The sequence below is a fragment of the Rousettus aegyptiacus genome, unplaced genomic scaffold, assembly GCF_014176215.1.
Source record: "Rousettus aegyptiacus isolate mRouAeg1 unplaced genomic scaffold, mRouAeg1.p scaffold_m13_p_4, whole genome shotgun sequence".
Classification (NCBI taxonomy): Eukaryota; Metazoa; Chordata; class Mammalia; order Chiroptera; family Pteropodidae; genus Rousettus; species Rousettus aegyptiacus.
Window position 1 is genome coordinate 30,520,989 of NW_023416307.1, and position 17,242 is coordinate 30,538,230.

General features: G+C 35.7%; 2 protein-coding genes across 12 annotated transcripts in view; one reads left to right on the forward strand and one right to left on the reverse strand.

The window, feature by feature from the left end:
• Nucleotides 1–1,921, reverse strand: part of PHC3 (polyhomeotic homolog 3) — a 104,947-nt gene extending 103,026 nt beyond the window's left edge. For 4 of the 11 annotated variants that reach the window (XR_004950511.1, XR_001594760.2, XR_001594761.2 and 1 more), the window contains exon 1: nt 1,735–1,919. Coding sequence is in view for 6 of the 11 variants with exons in the window: in XM_016127528.2 (XP_015983014.2) it covers nt 1,735–1,811 (77 nt within the window). In the remaining 5 variants the exon portion in view is untranslated. Of the gene's footprint in view, nt 1–1,734 lie in introns of all 11 variants that reach the window. The other 7 variants (XR_001594758.2, XM_016127518.2, XR_001594759.2 and 4 more) reach the window with 5 other exon arrangements.
• Nucleotides 1,922–1,938: 17 nt separating this feature from the next.
• PRKCI (protein kinase C iota) overlaps nt 1,939–17,242 on the forward strand; it is a 64,309-nt gene continuing 49,005 nt past the window's right edge. Inside the window, exons 1-2 of the mRNA XM_016127531.2 lie at nt 1,939–2,261; nt 15,006–15,127. Coding sequence (XP_015983017.1) covers nt 2,161–2,261; nt 15,006–15,127 — 223 coding nt within the window. The 5' untranslated portion in view covers nt 1,939–2,160. The remainder of the gene's footprint in view (nt 2,262–15,005; nt 15,128–17,242) is intronic.

Consider the following 17,242-nt stretch of genomic DNA (forward strand, 5'->3'; position numbering starts at 1 on the left):
CATTATTCAGCACATACGGGAATGCAGAACTGATAGGCTTTGACATGGATGAAACTTGAAAACATTAAGCTCAATGTAAGGAGCCAGATATAAAAGGTCATATGTATGATTTCATTTATATGAAATGTCCAAAATAGGAAAATGCCTAGAGACAGAAAATATACTAGTGGTCGCCAGAGGCTAAGAATGGGGAGTTACTGCTAATGCATGTGCAGTTTCTTTTTGGAGGAATAAAATTGTTTTGGTATTGGATAGTTGTCATGATTGCATAACTTTGTGAATGAACTAAAAACTACTGAATTGTACACTTTCAATGAATGAATTACATGGTATGAGAATTATATCTCAATAACGTTGTTAAAAAATTAAGGCCATGCTTTCTCTGACAATCACAACTAAAAGGTTTCATGATTCAGAAATGGAAAACTTATTTATATGGTGGGATTGATGTAAATTATCAATATTATAGATTCTTTTTTATGACAAAGTAAGCAATAAACTTCTGAGAAAATGGTTACTTAACCTCGAAGCATGATGAGGCCAATGATAAAGGATTTTTCAAACTGCTAAGGAATAAGGATCCAAAATAAAAAGGTTTTCGTGCTTTACTTTTCTAAAGTCTCACTTCCCATATAGCATAAATCTCCTTTTCTATAGCATTATATTCTTTCAGATTTGTCTCAAGTATACCAAATTTTCCATTAATCTGATTAAATTTTCATAATCTCACTTTACAAATAGTTTATATCCATAGCTAACTGATTCACATTTAACATGCTGATGCAGGTCCCCAATAGCCAAAAACCCAGATACCAAGTCTTTCAATGGGGATTTTTATTGAGCATATAATCCAAGTTTGTAGCAGTTGAGGAACACCATACTAGGCTGTGTCACAAATAACTCTGCTGAGTCAATCTCCCAGCCGTATTTTATCATAGTAAAAAGAAGTTATTTCTATGATTAATCTAACCCGTTTAGCATGGGTTGGTACCATCGCTGATGAAGGAACTGGATTTGTGTTACCTCTAATTGCAGTATGTGACAGAGCCAAGACCAGTGGATCGTCAGGGACTATGCTACAAGGACGGATTCTTTAAACCCATGGTTAGCCAGTGTTAACAGAAAAAAAAAATGCTGATTGATGGATTGGATAAATATCATCGTGCACCTGATCCACGCAATGGCGATATACTAGGGCATTGATATGGGGACCACAAAAGAAGAAAAGTCAGTCTTCCATCGTATTTTCTAGTTGAGTTTCCTCCTTTACTACATTCATTATTATATTTGTTACATTATTCTTTCTATAAAATAGGCTGTGCTAAGCAGGTAACTGAATTCTTGTTCCCAAAAAAGGTACTGTATAATTGAGATGATTGATGCAATTGGAAGGAAAAATTTATCAGAGAACAAAGTCTAGATCGTGACGAAACTCAGCGACCTGAGATACCGAAGGTGGATTCAGGATTTCCACGCCGACGGCTCCTGGAGAGCGTGCAGGAGACAGACTGTCAGCTAGAGGGCGGGGCGCTCTACACGTAAGGAACCTCAAGTCCCAGAATGCCCCAGGGACTCCAAATCCCAGAAACCCGCACTACAAAACTACCCGAATCCCAAGTCGGCTGACCGCGGACGCGACCAAGTTAAGAAACTGGGTGAGATGTCGCAGCACTTTTCCACTACCATTTTCCCTATAGGGAGAGGGCTATTTTACAGAACTATAGTTACACGAACCTTCGCATTCTCTCAGTCACAGCTTCCACGACAAGCCCCCTGCAGGCGTATTTGATGTGATGGTCAGCGTCTTCCATTCACTATCCCCCTTTTTCTTGCAGCCGGCCATTACGGCTCGAGTTGGATCCGTGGTTGCGCCCACCCTCCTCCGGAATGTGGGCCTTTGGAGCCAAAGAGGTGGGAGGAACCTAGGCTGGGAGGCGTGCTGGGCCCGGGCGGCCGTAGAGGCGGCGGCAGCTGCGGGCGGTGGGAGGAGCCGCGCGGTTCCGGCTGCCGGGGCGAGGCGACCCTTAGGTCCGCGCCGCGGGCGTGGAGAACAGGTAGGGGAGCGGACATCCGCGGCTCCGGGAGAGGCTCGGGCAGCCGAGTCCCGCATCGCGCCCCCGGCACCCGCGGCCTCTGGCTTTGAGGCGGGGGAGTAAGGAGATGCCGACCCAGAGGGACAGCACAACCATGTCTCACCCGATCGCAGGCGGCGGCAGCGGGGACCATTCGCACCAGGTCCGGGTGAAAGCTTACTATCGCGGGTGAGTGTCCCGGGGTAGAGGGGTAGGAGGGAGGGAAAAGACCAGTTCGTTTTGGCCTGGAGGAGAGAGTGAGAGGCTGGAGATGTTGTGGCGAGTTGGTCTGGGAGGGAGACCCTGAGGACTCGGGATGGAGACCGAGGGCTCGGGGGAGGAGCATGGAGCGCTGAATTGGGGCACCCCTAGGGTGTGCAAAGCTCCCGGGAGTAGCGCGGCTGAGGGTCCAGAGTAGAGTCCGAGAGAGAAGCTTTGGAATAGAATAGATCCACCTGGTGGGTTCGAGATACTCTCCTACCAAGAAATCTACAAGGGTTTACGTCATTAAGTCTAGATATATTTGGGGTTGAGAGTTGATTTCGAGTGATGCCTCAGTTAATTAAGTTTGCTATGGGCTTTAAAGACAGGACTGCTTCAGTTTGCTGACCCTTTTGATTTCCAGCAGGCCTAAAGCCTCTGGTTCTCCAAGTCAGGTTTATTTTCATCGCCTAAGAGTTAACGAAGTGCATCTGGACTGTGGTTCGGCTGCCAGTAAATTAGATAGTTATTATTTAAGAGTTAAGTTGGTGCGTTTTCAGGATGTGCATTAGATACTTAGTCTCGCCAGGATTATGTTGTGTATGTGCAAATTAAAATATTGCGAACGCAATATTTGCGCTCATTGTTGCTTCAAGGATCGTCCCATAGGGTGAAGTATTGCAAGGTGAGAAGAGGACGAGCCTAGGCACAGCTTGAAAATCTGTGGCCCTTACTCGTATTATTCCCTAAGTTATAACTCCTTTGATTACCAGAAATAATCCAGTTCTGAGATCGTTGTATTAAGTCATATTCTGTAATCAGTGACCTGAAGTGTCCCCCTTCCCTTGAATTAAGTTGTAGTTTGAAATTTCTTTGAGATAATTATGTTTAGGCACATTGGAAAGCTGAAATGTTACTATGAACATAAAGGTTTGAAACTAAGGGTTAACAGAAAACCCAGCCGTTTTGGCCTGTCTTACAGCTTGTCCAAGCAGAAGAAAATTGCTATTAAAAAAAAAAAAAAAAAAAAAACCTCAAGCACTAGGAGGTTGAAACTGCAATGCATACTTTTACATTCCTGAGAGGATCAGTGAAGATAGCAAACTTTAAAAATGCCTCTCGTTTTGATTTCAAAGAAAATACAAGCCTCTAAATGTCTTACTGATTTGATATAAAGACACGCTAGTTCGGTTTGTGTGCTGCCATGAAGCCCCTGACCTCTGTGTATTAGCATGACTGTATTCAGTAGTTTACAGGAGTTATTTTGGACAGTATCAGTGTTTTTGCTTAAACTGATCAAGGAAGTCTTGGTTTTAAAACAATACCAAGAAGTGTGTGTAGATTTTTTGAAAGTTTGTAATTGTCACAGAACTGTTTTGACTTGAGGATGGTCAGCTATGAACTTTGCACTGTGGGGAAAAAAGCTTTGCTTTTTTAATTTGATAGATGAGATATTTCACTTTAGAATGTGTTCCATTTTATAATGTCAACAGCCCATGAGTTGTTTTAATACATATTCCTTTTTTTTTAAGGTGTCCGATTATTGACAATTTAAAAACTAGATTAAAAAATGCATATACACTCATAGTAAGAAAGTGCAAATCGTACAGAGGTATAAAATAAAAAGTTTCCCCAGCTCATCCTCCCAATCTCCAGAGGTAACTACTGTTTACAGTTTATTTTTGGTTCTTCTGGCAGTTGCTTTTTTTGCTTTAAAAGTTATACTACTGTTTTGTGATTTATCAGCTTTAGATAGTATCTATTGATACTCTAAGATGAGAAATTGGGTGCACACTACCCTTTGCCTTTTCCTGGTGCCTCTTGATTTTTGATAAACTGTTATTTTTGGTTCAACAATTTACTTTTGTAACTTTAAATAATATACATTCTTTTTTTAATTGTGAGGCACTCATCATAAATTCTTGACTTATTAAATTTAGATAGTTTCCAATGATTCCAGCTATGAAAGACGAAGAAACTAGTGCTTCTCTCTTTTTTTCCCCATTTTTATTAGTTTGACAAATGTAAATAGGCCTAATTGGTAAATTTAAATCATTGTGAGCTTCTCTTTTGCAAAGAGATCAAAGTCACTATATTTTAGAAATACATTATCATATATCTTAGTTTATTGCTCCAATTATTTAAAAAAAGAGACAGAATAAGGTTATATAACCTGTTTAGTGCTTGACTAAAAGTTCTCCCAAGACATTCAAGTTAACATTTTCTAACACCTAGGAATTTTTGCTAAGGAATGAAACAACCCTTTGCTCTTTAGTGCTTTTAATTTAATATAAGCTTTCTAATAGTACCTTCATTACAAGACTCATTTAAAGACAACATCAGTACTCTAAATTGTACCAATTTCTGTCTTCTGAAATGAGATCTGTTAAGATTATATGTTTATTAACAATAGTCTAAACTGATGATTATGATATTACAGTCAGCTGCTCATTACTACAGATGAAACTAAAATGAGTCACCAGTGAGGATAGTTAATAAACAGGTTGGCTAACTAGAACACCTACCTAATTTTAAATTAGAAAATCCTTCCTCTATCAAGAAATAAAAGGACAATCTGCACTGGGAAAAGTTTCTTTTTCCTCAGATCTTCTGAATGGCCATTATCAGAGAGTTTTCCCCTATTCCCTTTTAACAATTTCTTTCCAGTGAATGTTGAACCTTAGAATAGCAGCATCTTTTAGTGAATAAATTGCCCATTCAAAGATATGTATAGTGTTATAATTATGTTAAATTTGTTTTCACTGTAAATGCGATGTCTCTCTAGATATAGCAGACATTTAATTAGATTATTTTCTAGTTTTGAAGCAGATTAATAGCACTGAGAATTTGGTTTTATTGAAGACCCCTTAAGAGTACCTGTCTCACAGCCTAAGAGTACTCCTCTTTGCTTGCCACGGTAGCTTGTCAGTGAGTGGCCTTCCTTCTTAAATCATTACTTAGTGGTGTTAGTTTGGAGGAAGAGAAACAGGTTTTGTTGGTTAGTGATAGATTGCCATTGTATGTGATTATCCTTTTTTAAAGTTATTTGATATTTTGGAATAAAATTTAACAAGAAAATGTCTCAACTACTCTTTTCTTTACATTATAAGTGTATGGGAAAGTACAAAAAGCTTGTAAAATATGCTTTTTAAACCACTGCCGTTGAGCAGTTATGATAATGCAGAGGATTCTTTGCTTGCACATCTACAAATAAAACAATCGTTAACTTGTACATTTGGAATGTATAGCTGGTTCAGTGAAGAAATGGGCAGGATTTTTTTTTTTCACTCTTAGCAAGTCTTGACAAGACTTGTTTTTAAAAGTATTGCAAAATAATTTTAGTGATATACTTTAGTAATGATTCTAAGTAAATAAAAATAATATATTGAATTGAGGTTGGGGGAATGTTAGTTATTGGTCCTGGAGCTTCTGGCGTGGCACCTAACCGAAGGGTAACTGCTCCATAATTTTACCAGAGAAAAAGGACATGGTGGCCTGGTGCCAACAATGAAAACCAAAACAACTCTCAAATATTTAAATTAGAAATCGGGGAGATAAGTTGCTTGTTAGCAGTGAGGACTGAAGCTGAGGGTTGAGGGAGAGGCTAGTGAGGCTGGGACCAACCATGTGCAAATTAAAGGCCTAAGGAAGCAGAAGAGAAAGAAGCAGCGCTCTACAGAAAAATTCTCCGTAGAGGTCCATGATAGCTTTCTAATACAACTCCCAGCCCTCTTTTTAAGATAACTCGAATGTTTGGTTTTTTTATGGTTGAAATGAGCCTAATTAAAACATGAATTTTTAAAACTCCAATCTTGCTTAGGATTTCATATTTTACTTAAGTGTGTTTAAACCCAGTTTAATAAATGTTGTCGAACATCTACTATAAACCAGGCACCTAGTACTAGGGTGGGCACAGAGGATGTAGAGGTGGATAATACAAGGCTCTGCCCTTGAACTAAGAGACCTGTAGGAGGAAAGATATAGAAGAGTTAATAGGTGTGTGTGCGTGTATGTGTAAGGTACTTGCAGGATGGATATTGGGGAGGAGTTTGGGGTGAGGGAAGCCTTCCTAGAGGATGAAATATTGGAGGCTTTTAAAAGATAAATAGATTTGCCCTGTGGATGGTGATGTTGGGTGGGGCATCATCATTCCAGGCATTGCACAACTGCATGATATGTTTGAGGAATTAAGATCATTTTAGTTGGTAGTCCCACATGCATGCTTTATTAAGACACAAAGTGAGAAGTGGAAACTGATGAGCAGTAAGGCTAATATGAAGGTTCACAGGGACTAATTTGTGAAGCCTCTTGAATATCTCATACTGTGTGCTTCAGACTTTTTCTCAATGCTGAAAGTTTTAAGAAAGAGAGATGCATAATTAGATTTTCATTGTAGAATGAACACTCTTGGAAACAGTATGGGAGATAAATTGGCAATGGATGAGACTAATTTGGAGGCTTTGGAAGTAGTCCAGGCGAGAGTTTCTGAGGGGATGGAAAAGAGGATATGGATTCAGTGGCGATTTTAGGGGGTAAAATCAATATGAATTAGAGACTGATTGCTTATAGGGAAGGGGTTGGGTTCTGACAACTCATAGTTTCTTATTTGAGAGAGGCTAGGGACTGTAGAAGGAAGGTATTTGTGGAAAGGGCAATTCTGAATTTTGAGCCCAAGGTTCTTTGGGGGCATCCAGGTGGAAATGTCCAGAATTAATTGAACAGTCATTGTGTTCTGCCTCTATGTTCCAAGCACTGTGCATGACAGCTAACCCATACAGGAATGTGGATGATAGAAACCAAAATACCACTAGTGGCCTAATATAGATCACAAAGGCAAGGCACTAAAGCTAAACATTTTAAATACAGAAATGTATAAAGTGGAAGGTTCCCCCTATTACTTCCACTTACTAGGGGGTAGCCACTGTTAATAGTTTGGGATATTATACATCATATCTATAAGTATAGATATGTGTACACACATACACAGACACACCCATTTATTTTTCCAATAAACAGGTTCATACAGAAGTTTCTGCAACTTGATGTTTTTCATTCATAGTCATCTTTCCATGTCAGGATAGATGATATATAGAGATAGATAGAGCAACCTGCCCTCACACGATAATTTATTTAATCTTTTTTTCTCATTGATGAATATTTAAAGTTGCTTTCATTAAATTACTATTTCAAATCACACTGAAGGAACTTTCTTGTTTTTAACATACATTCTTGCACACATGGTCAAAGATATGCCTGTTTTAAAACTTGGCAATTGTCCTCCAAAAACTTAGGAATTTACATTCCCAACAACTGTATGGATGAAGCATTTCCTTTTGCTCTCATTGCATGTTATCAGTCTTTTAAATTTTGCCATTAAGATTGGCAAAAAATATTAAATTTTTTTACAAGTATCTTTTTATATATTATCGATCATTTGTATTTTTTCTGTGGGTTGTCTTTTTATGTCTGTTGCCTATTTTTTCTCTTGGATTCTTTTTTTTATTATTAATCTCTTTGAAGGGACATTCATTGACATTTTGCTTGTTAAAAAAGTTGCCAGCAGTTCTCTAACCTGTTGCTTGTCTGGAGTTGCTCTTTTTTATTAATCAAATTCGTCCTTTTCTTTATGGCTTCTGGGTTTGCTTTCTTTAGTAGATGTGTTTCTCATCTAAAACTCTTCTATTTTTTCTTCTATTATGCAGTTTTTTAAGTGATCCTCTTTTCAATCAATCTGGTATTTGGAGATTCAGTTATTTGTGGGGTACTAATACAACTTAATTTTTTTGAAAATGTACTCGAGTAATACTAATATTGAGTAGGTTGCTCTGACAGTTGAATTTGAACTGGCCACAGTGTTCTAATAATTTCTCAGTTAATTGTCTTATAGGTAGATGATGTCATCTGTAGATAAAGATTTTGCCTCTTCTTTTCTATACAGCTCATTCATTTTTCTTAACCATTTAGCTAGGTTTCCCAGACAGTGTTGAATTTTAGCAGTGATCGATTATTTAATGAAATATCAATAGTTAGAAAAATTTGATAAATAATCTTCTAAGATGCCCAGTCCCCTTTCTCCCTTTGAAGAATGTTAAAAATCATAGAAACTTTTTTTCCCCGTAGAATCATGTAATGTACCCACAGGTTCCAAGAACTGTGATAAGTGTTTGGCATTTGTTTTTATTTAATCTTCACAAAAATATTCAAAGGTAGACATCATTATCTCTATTTTATGGATGATTACATTGAGCCTTAGTGAGCTACAATACAAAGCTGAGTCTTACCCTTTAGGGAATTTTCCTTTTTACTATATCAAAGAGGCTTTTAAAATTACTTTTTTTGTTTTATTATCATAGTCATATTTCACAGTTATTCTTTTTGAGTCAATTTTCTATCTCCTTGATTATTAAGAAATAGAAGTTTCTTTATGACTTCTGTAATTAGCAACTAATTTGAAAGATGATACTTTGAGAATGTATGAATACTCCATTCCTCCAAAACCTCTTACCCAGTGGTTTTACCATTTATAGGTAATCCTGCCTAAATATATTATATTGGTGATTACATTTAATTTAGGAGAAAAGTTATATTGAGATAACAGAAGGACCAACTGTGATTCTTTTCCAGGTATATTCTGAAAGCAATTAGTCCTAAGGAAAAATTTTTGATTCCATATTTTAGAACATAGTAACATAATGAATGCTTAAAGCAGTTTGTCTTCTGAAGCCCAATAACAAGATTAAAAATGCTTTTTATTCTTTTTTAAAAATTCAACTAAAATTGTATCTAAATTTGTCATTTTGGAAATCTTTGTGTTGAAGCAGACTATATTCTTTCAAAGACCAGCGGTAAGATAATTTGCACTAACACTGAAGTTAAAACCAGCAAAAAAAATATCTTTTATACATAATTTGTTTTATACCTTTAAAATGTAGTATCTTTATTTTGAAACACATTTTTAGCTCAGGTACTATAAGGATCTCAAGATTGTGGAGTGTATGATGCTTTCCCAATTACTTAGAGAAGTGTTTATATAAAACTCCCTTAAATATTTTAGTTCCTGGAACCTAAGGAGTGGCAGTTGATAAAGCATGACTCCTTCATTGAGTCTCTTTAGGAAGTATGTACTTAAGTTTTTTAAAGATTACACAGATGTTTTAAAAATATTTGTATCTTTCAATAAATATTTTTTAGCTCTTGAAAAATAAGATTTCTGAAAAATCCCTATTGTTTATAAACAAGCTTACATGTGTGTTAATTTTAACTCCATGTGGACCTTTATAAGGAAGTCATAATTTGAGGATGTCTGATCACACTAATTTCTTTCCCCTTGCATTCAAAAGTGGTAACACCACACCTGTTCTTTGCCAGAGAAAGTCTGTGGGAGCCTTTCCTTCTCTTCTGATTTCATTCTAAAATATGTTACTCAAAACCCTTACCCTCTCACACTAGTAAACCTGAGAGTATTTTGAAAGAAAAATTGCTTTAAGGTAAGCAGGTTCTCCTTTAATATCATTAGAAAAGTAAACGGTTTTCTGTTTTTATTTTTTAAATAAAAAATTAAAATGTTTAAAACAATTTTATTTATAGAAGTTATTCAAAATTTGTTTTATATTTTATTTATATTTATTAGAAAGTAAATTTTATCATACTTTTACATGGTAGAAAAAGTAATAATAATCTATACCATTCAGAAGGGTCTAAATACAAAATACATCTTTTTATCTCTAGTCTTGCCCCAATCCCCAGTTCTACCACCCAGTGTTAACTACTTTAAAATTTTATTTTGTTTTATTATAGCTGTCGACCAATATAAAAGATGAGAAATTTAGCACTTCTTCATTGCCTCCTTCCTATTTTTAGTTCTCTTGTGGTTAAGTACAAAGCTTAAATAATACACCTCTTATTTTTCTTTTTTATTTATCATGTGATTAAAAAAAAAACTCTATTGAATTTATCTACCATCTTAACCATTTTAAAGTGTATAGTTCAGTAGTTAACTACATTCATATTGTTGTGCAACCAATCTCCAGAACTTTGCATTTGCAAAACTGAACCTCTGTACCTATGGAACAACTCCTTATTTCTCCTCCCCCAAACACCTGGCAACTACTGTTCTACTTTCTGTTTCTATGAATTTGACCACTGTAGATACCTCATGTAAGTGGAATCATACAGTATAGGTCATTTTGTGACTGGTCTTTTTCACTTAGCATCATGTCTTCAAGGTTCAAGCACGTAACGTTGTAGTACAGGCCAAAATTTCCTTACTTTTTAATCCTTTGTGTTTATGTACACTTTTGGTTGATGGACACTTGGGTCGTTTCTTCCTTTTGGCCATTGTGAATTATGCTGCCATGAACATGGGTGTCCACATATCTCTTATAGTCTCTCTGATTTCAGTTCTTTTGGATATATATACCCAGAAGTGGAATTGCTGAATCATATGGAAATTCTGGTTTTACATTCTGCACAAGGCTCCTGTTTATCCACAACCTTGTCAATATTTGTTATTCTCTTTTTTGATAGTAGCCATCCTAATGGGTGTGAAGTGATATTTCTTATGGTTTTGATTTGCATTTCCCTAATTATTAGTGATGTTGAATATCTTTTCATAAGTTTGTTGCTCATTTGTATATCTTCTTTGGAGAAATGTTTGTTTACGTCCTTTGCCCATTTTTTATTCAGGTTATTTTGTTATTGTTCCCTGCTTTTATTTTTAAATTACTAGTTTTAGGTAGTGTATTGACTCCCCACTAGGAAAGACATTTTCGATTTCATACTTCCTTTCACTTTCTCCATATCTTGATTTTTTCCTTAGTAATTTTTACATTTTGAAGGTTTATAACATTATTCTATTTTTTAACTCGTAGATTTTTCTTTAAAGTGATTTTTAAAAGCATTTACAATAAATGCTTATGTAAATGTTATGCACTTAGGCCAAGAAGTGTGATTAGATGCTTAGAGAAAGAAAATTAATCTTGTGTCAGTAAAATTTCTCTTTTTAAAGGTTCCTCTTAACTTTTTTTTTGTTTGGGGCTGGTATGTTTTCTGGGTCAATTTTATCCCATCTGTTTTCAGTCATCTAGGACTTTCTCTTATTTTATAATCTGCTACCGGTGTCTTTTTCGTTTTTTAAGGCTTTGATAATTTAACATTTCAGTGGGCCCTTAGCATGAAAGGCAGTCGATGTGTGTAAACAGAAGCATCTGTGTGTTGTTTTTAGAAGTTTGGATTGTCTTTATCTCTCTAATGAGGTTTCACTTCTATTTAAAGCATTATATGAACACATAATGTTTTAAAAATTTATTAAGCATATAGAAAGGCTATATGCTAGGCACTATTCTAAATATTATAAATATTAATTCACTTAATCCATTAAATCCTTATAATACCATATGAGATATTATTTCTATTTTATAGATGAGGAAATTGAGCCACACAAAAGTAACTCCTGTTACTTAGCTGGTAAGTGATAGAGCTTGGATTCAAAATCAAGCATCCTATCTTTAACTTTCATGGTCTTAACCATTATACTGTAGCTAGATCTTATAGGCCTTTCCTCAGGCTTTCGTTAGAGTCCAACATGTGACACCTCCCTTGACTTAACATTTATTAACAGAATGTCTACTCTGGACCAGATGGTGCTGCAACTATTGGTGATACAGCCATGACCGAAACAAAGTGCCTCCTCTCATGGATTTTATACTTATTTGGGGGAGACAGACTATAAAATAGGTATAATTTATATGTACTAACAATGTATGTTCTCTGAAGAATAAAAAAAATTAGCTTCATGTACTAAAGTAGACTGATTAGTCTCTAAAACAAGGATTACATTTTTCATTAGCCAGTCTCTATAAAGTGAGATTGACTGTTTATATTCATTATGTTTTTGTCAAAAATTATCATCTGATAATAGCTATGCATTGAATGGATACTGCTGTGGAAAGTGGTGTCTCAGATTAGCATGCAGAAGGTTTATTCAGGAGTGCTCTTGAGACTGACAGCTGTGAAGGGAAGGGAAAGGAAGGAATCACACTTAGGTCGGAAAAAAAATCAAGATGCCCTAAAGTTTCAGCAGAAACCTCAGTGGACCTCCAGGGAGCTCTGAAGATGAGTTGACACTTCGGAACTTTCTCGAGTCACATCTAGGACCTTTATTACCCCCACATCTAATCAGTTATTGGTTGTGGGCTGCTCTAGGAAGGGTATGTGACCGTACTGAGGAGTCAGATCTCTGAAGGAGGCTGATAGCTGGGGATTGTTTACTGGTACCACTTCTAGCAGTTGATGTAATGTTCCATTGCTAATGGGGACTGCTGGGGGTGGTGGGGTAGAGAGGGGGAAGGTCCAATCACAACATCCACCCAAGAATCATTAGGAGATTTGGATTTGAATTCATAGTCTGTTTCCTAACTGAGACTCTGGCAAATATTCCAGAGTTAAAAGTGTTTTTGCTTTTTAAATCTGTAAAATAGGTTTGTATGTCTCATTTGATGGTTATTTTGAGGATTATATAAGATAAAGTTTGTTTAGACATCTAGAACTTAATGGAACATACTAAGTATTTTATAAATGTTCATAGGCAAAGGAAACAAGCAGTGACATTTCCTTGTCAAAAGTGTTTTTTCTGAAAGATTGGTTTCTCCTATAAAATCTTGTACATTCAGTTAAATATTTGAGTCCCAATTATGTTAATAGTTATATGCATATGCTAAAAAGTCTAAGAATTTTTGTCTTCCAGTTTATAACTTAGTTGAAGATGTATTATTAGTATATAATTAGTTAAATAACAAAAGATGGAACATAAGATACTTGAGCAGTTTTAGAAGTAGAGACCATTGGGTTTGTGTGGTTGGAAAAGTATTACTGGAAGTTGATGTTGAAGTACCTGTTAAAGATTGATTCCCACCTCTATCCGTAAACTGAGTCTTAAATAGAGGAAATGTCGGGATTAAAGCTTGGATCATCAAGGTCTCATGTGTTGGGGTTGGGAGTAAACCAGATAGATGTCCGCAGTAGAGTATTTGTGTTGGGAATGGTGGGATCAAGTTGAATAAAAATTAGAACCAGATTATCAAGAGTTTTAAATGCCACACAGAGAACTGGAATTACAGATTTAGGAGACCCCTACATAGTGATAATAGTTAAAACACTGAATGTAAATTAGGTTTCAGAGAGAAAGAGTGTGAGACAGAGGCAGAGAATGAGTATGACAGCTGGTGTAAAGAATGTCTTGTGACTGAAGACAAAAAGAATTAGGTGTTCAGAATAGTAGAAAGAGCCATGGAAGCATACTGTTATGAAAGCCAAGCAAGAAGGTTCTAAGAGCTAGGGGCAGAAATAACTATGAGATGCTTAGGAAGAGAATGATTATCAAGCAAAAACCATTCAATTTCTATGCTTGGCTCTCTGCTTACCTTTAAGAGCCCCTAAGACTGCACATGTAACACTTTTTTGCAGATGACTAAAAATTTTAATTTATTTCCTTCTCTATGTTCCAACTAATCATATTTGTTCATAGTTCCTAACACAGTATAATTTCCTTCCTTCAACAAATATTTATCCTGTACCCATTGTGTGCTAGGCACTGCATTGGCCACTAGAAATAAAATGAACAAAACAAAATCTCCACTTTCACCAAGCTTACATTCTAGCAGGGATAGGTGGTCTACTATAAACCTAGGTTTATCTTTCTGGTAGTAGAACAGGTAGGTCAGAGAGGTAGCCAGGGCAGGTACACAGGGCCTTGTAGACTGCTAGGGACTTGGGATTTTGCTCTGCTTGAGAGACAAAAGACATTTGAAAAGTTTAAAATGGGAAAGTCATAAATTGCACTGATTTTGTAAAACCCTTAGAACAGAGTCTGACACGTAGAGGTCGTTATATAAATTAGTCATTCATTTGACTTATCTTTGAAAGGATGACTGTGGCTGGCTACTGTGTGTTTAGATCATAGGGAGCCTTCTTATGGCTCCTTGGAGGAAACCCCAGGCTTCTGCTCTAAAACATTTTGTTGAAATTGTAAGTTTTATAGTGAATAGCTAGCTGCTAGTTGAACTTGTTTAAAGACTCTTGCTTACACATTTATGTCTAGTTCTATGTTTTTTGGGTATGAAGCAAATTTAAAGCCAATTTTAGCAAATGGGAATTCTTTTGAAAAAAGGTAAAACTTAAGGTGTAAGATCTAAAAACAATGCTGTACAAAGTGGTTGACATTCTGATGGTTAGTTAATCTGTGAAAGTTAAGGTCGAGGAAGAAGACATGACAGATCTTTGTCAAATTATTAAAGGGCCATTTCTTGGACAAAAGGTAGACTTTTAGGGGAGAGGAGATCTGGAAGTAATGATTGGAACAGTTTTTCATTAAATATGAGGCAGAGCTTATCAATAATAGAGCTATTCATTGGAAGAGTGCAGTGCCTTACAAAAGAGTGATCTTCTGATAACTAATATTAAAGCAAAGGTGGGACTACTTACCATCTCTTAGAGGAATTAGGGTGGACCTCTTGAGTGAAAGAGATTAAGGTGTCTCAGAAATCCACTAGTTTTTAAAGCATTACTTAATAGTGATATTTTATTTTTTACTTTATAGAGATAGTTTACTGGAAGCAACACAGTCGATGCACACACAGAATAGCTGAAGTCTATCAAATTGTCGGGCATTCAGTAATGTGTAGAGCATTATTAGTTTTAATCATTGTCAAACTTAAAATTCTCTTTCTTTTTCAGGGATATCATGATAACACATTTTGAACCTTCAATCTCCTTTGAGGGCCTTTGCAGTGAGGTTCGAGACATGTGCTCTTTTGACAATGAACAGCTTTTCACTATGAAATGGATAGATGAGGAAGGTGAGTGATAAAGAGAGGGCTGCCTGTGTAAGCATTTGATTTAAGATACTATTTTGTCATTTGTGTTTAAAACATAAAATTCCTAATTAAGGAGCAAAAGGTATATTAAAAATTTGATGTCATTCTTATTTTTAAGTATTTAAATTGAAAGAGTACCAAAGAGCACAATCTTTTTGTCCTTTTTACCCTGAAATAGTGAAATCAAATGACTTTTTTCCAGCATAAGTAAACATCTCATCAAATAGTGTAATATTTTACTTTAATTTTGAATGTCTTATATTTTAAGAGACTTTCAGTAATTTGATAGTAATTTACTGATTATTACTTTGAAAAAATATTATGAAATAAAAGTAATTGTGACATTGTTTCAAAGATGACGACAGAAACTCCATACCTTAGTGAGTTGTGTTCAGAAAACATTTATTGACTATCTATGTGCTAAGGATAGATATTTTTTGTTCTCAAGCTCACAATCTCATAGGGAGGTGAACCTATGAATAACAAATGTGGTCAGTTAAACATTAATACATAGAACCTTTGCCTTCAAAAGGAGCAGCAACTATATATGCCTGAATATCCATGATATTTGGACTAAACCTATAACAAAGAGTAAAAGTTTTTGAAGTGGAGGAGGTGAGAGGAAAACCATTTACGATCAAGAATAAGATATAAAAAAGGGACAGTGGTATGAAGAACAATAATTCACTAAATCTGAAGTATGGGGAGTGGTGAGGTATGAATTTGGCCTGGATCCTTCCAACTCAAAGTGTGGTCTGTGGAACTTAATAGCGTACTCTCAGGCCCATCACAGACTGCTGAATTAGAATCTCTATTTTATCAGGGTCTACAGGTGAGTTGCATGAATATTGAAGGTTGAGAAGCATAGGATTAGATTCCCGAAGGGTTTGCAGACCACATTAGACTTTATTTTACACGGCAGAATGTCAGTGTAGTTAAAAGGTACCCTAAATATACTAGTTTTGTATAATGGTTTTCTATTGTCGTATGAATGGAATTTCATTTTAAGGAATGTCGTTATAATATTTAGCTCAATATTGGGGCCATTTCTATGTTCTCTGATATAAGAGCCCTGGAAAGATACTATCCCAGCTCTAAGCAATAGGTAAATTCAAATCTATTTTAACTTTTTAAAGTCATTTTTTAAAGTTTCTCTAAAGTAATCTATGTTCACTGTTTGGGGGGTTGGGGGGGAGTAGTCCATGAAATTTAAAAAGTCTTTTGTTCTTTCTCTTCTCCCTCACCAATTACAGCCCTAATAGGAAACCGTTGGTAAAAGTTTATATATTCTAGGTATTTTCAATACCTAGACAAACATTCTTGTTTGTGTTTGCTATTTATAAGCACACTTCTTTTTACACAAAGAATTGTATATGAACCGTTAAGCAATATTTTCCTTTTACACTGTGTATTGGACAATTTTTTTATTTCAGTGTGCATCTGTTTGCATCATCACTTTTATTAACACTGCATAGTATTCCATATTGTAGATATTTCATGATTAATCCCTTATTGATGTGCATTTGGACTTTTTCCAGTTTTTTGCTACTATGAGCAGTATATAATGGCCATTTTTAATGTAATTTTGTGCTATTGTGTGGGATTCTCTTTAGTAAATTTGCAGAATATGCACATTGTAAATTTGGTAGCTAGTGATAATTTGCCGTCAGAAAAAGTTAAACCAATTTATGGCACAACTATATTGCCCTTACCAGCCTCTCAGATATTATGAGTCCTTGACATTTTTTGAAATCTAATAAGTGAAATGCCAGCTTGGTATTTTAACTTCTGCATTATTTAAGAGTAAGACTGAGTATCTTCGTCTATTCAACTACTTTTTGACCTACTGTATGGCAAGGTTAGCTTACATATTATTGTAAATGATGTGGTTACCTTATAGTATGCCTTCAGCCTAAAAATGAGACTATATAATTTAGCATAGTGCATAGAATACAGTTGGCATCAATAAACTGAATCTTATCTTGAACCAATGTTATTTTCATTTTAATCCTGTTCTGATCATTTCGTGCTATCTATTTGCTATTAAGGGTTTTTGCAATCAGTGGTTTTCAAACTGTAGTGTGCATAAGAATCACT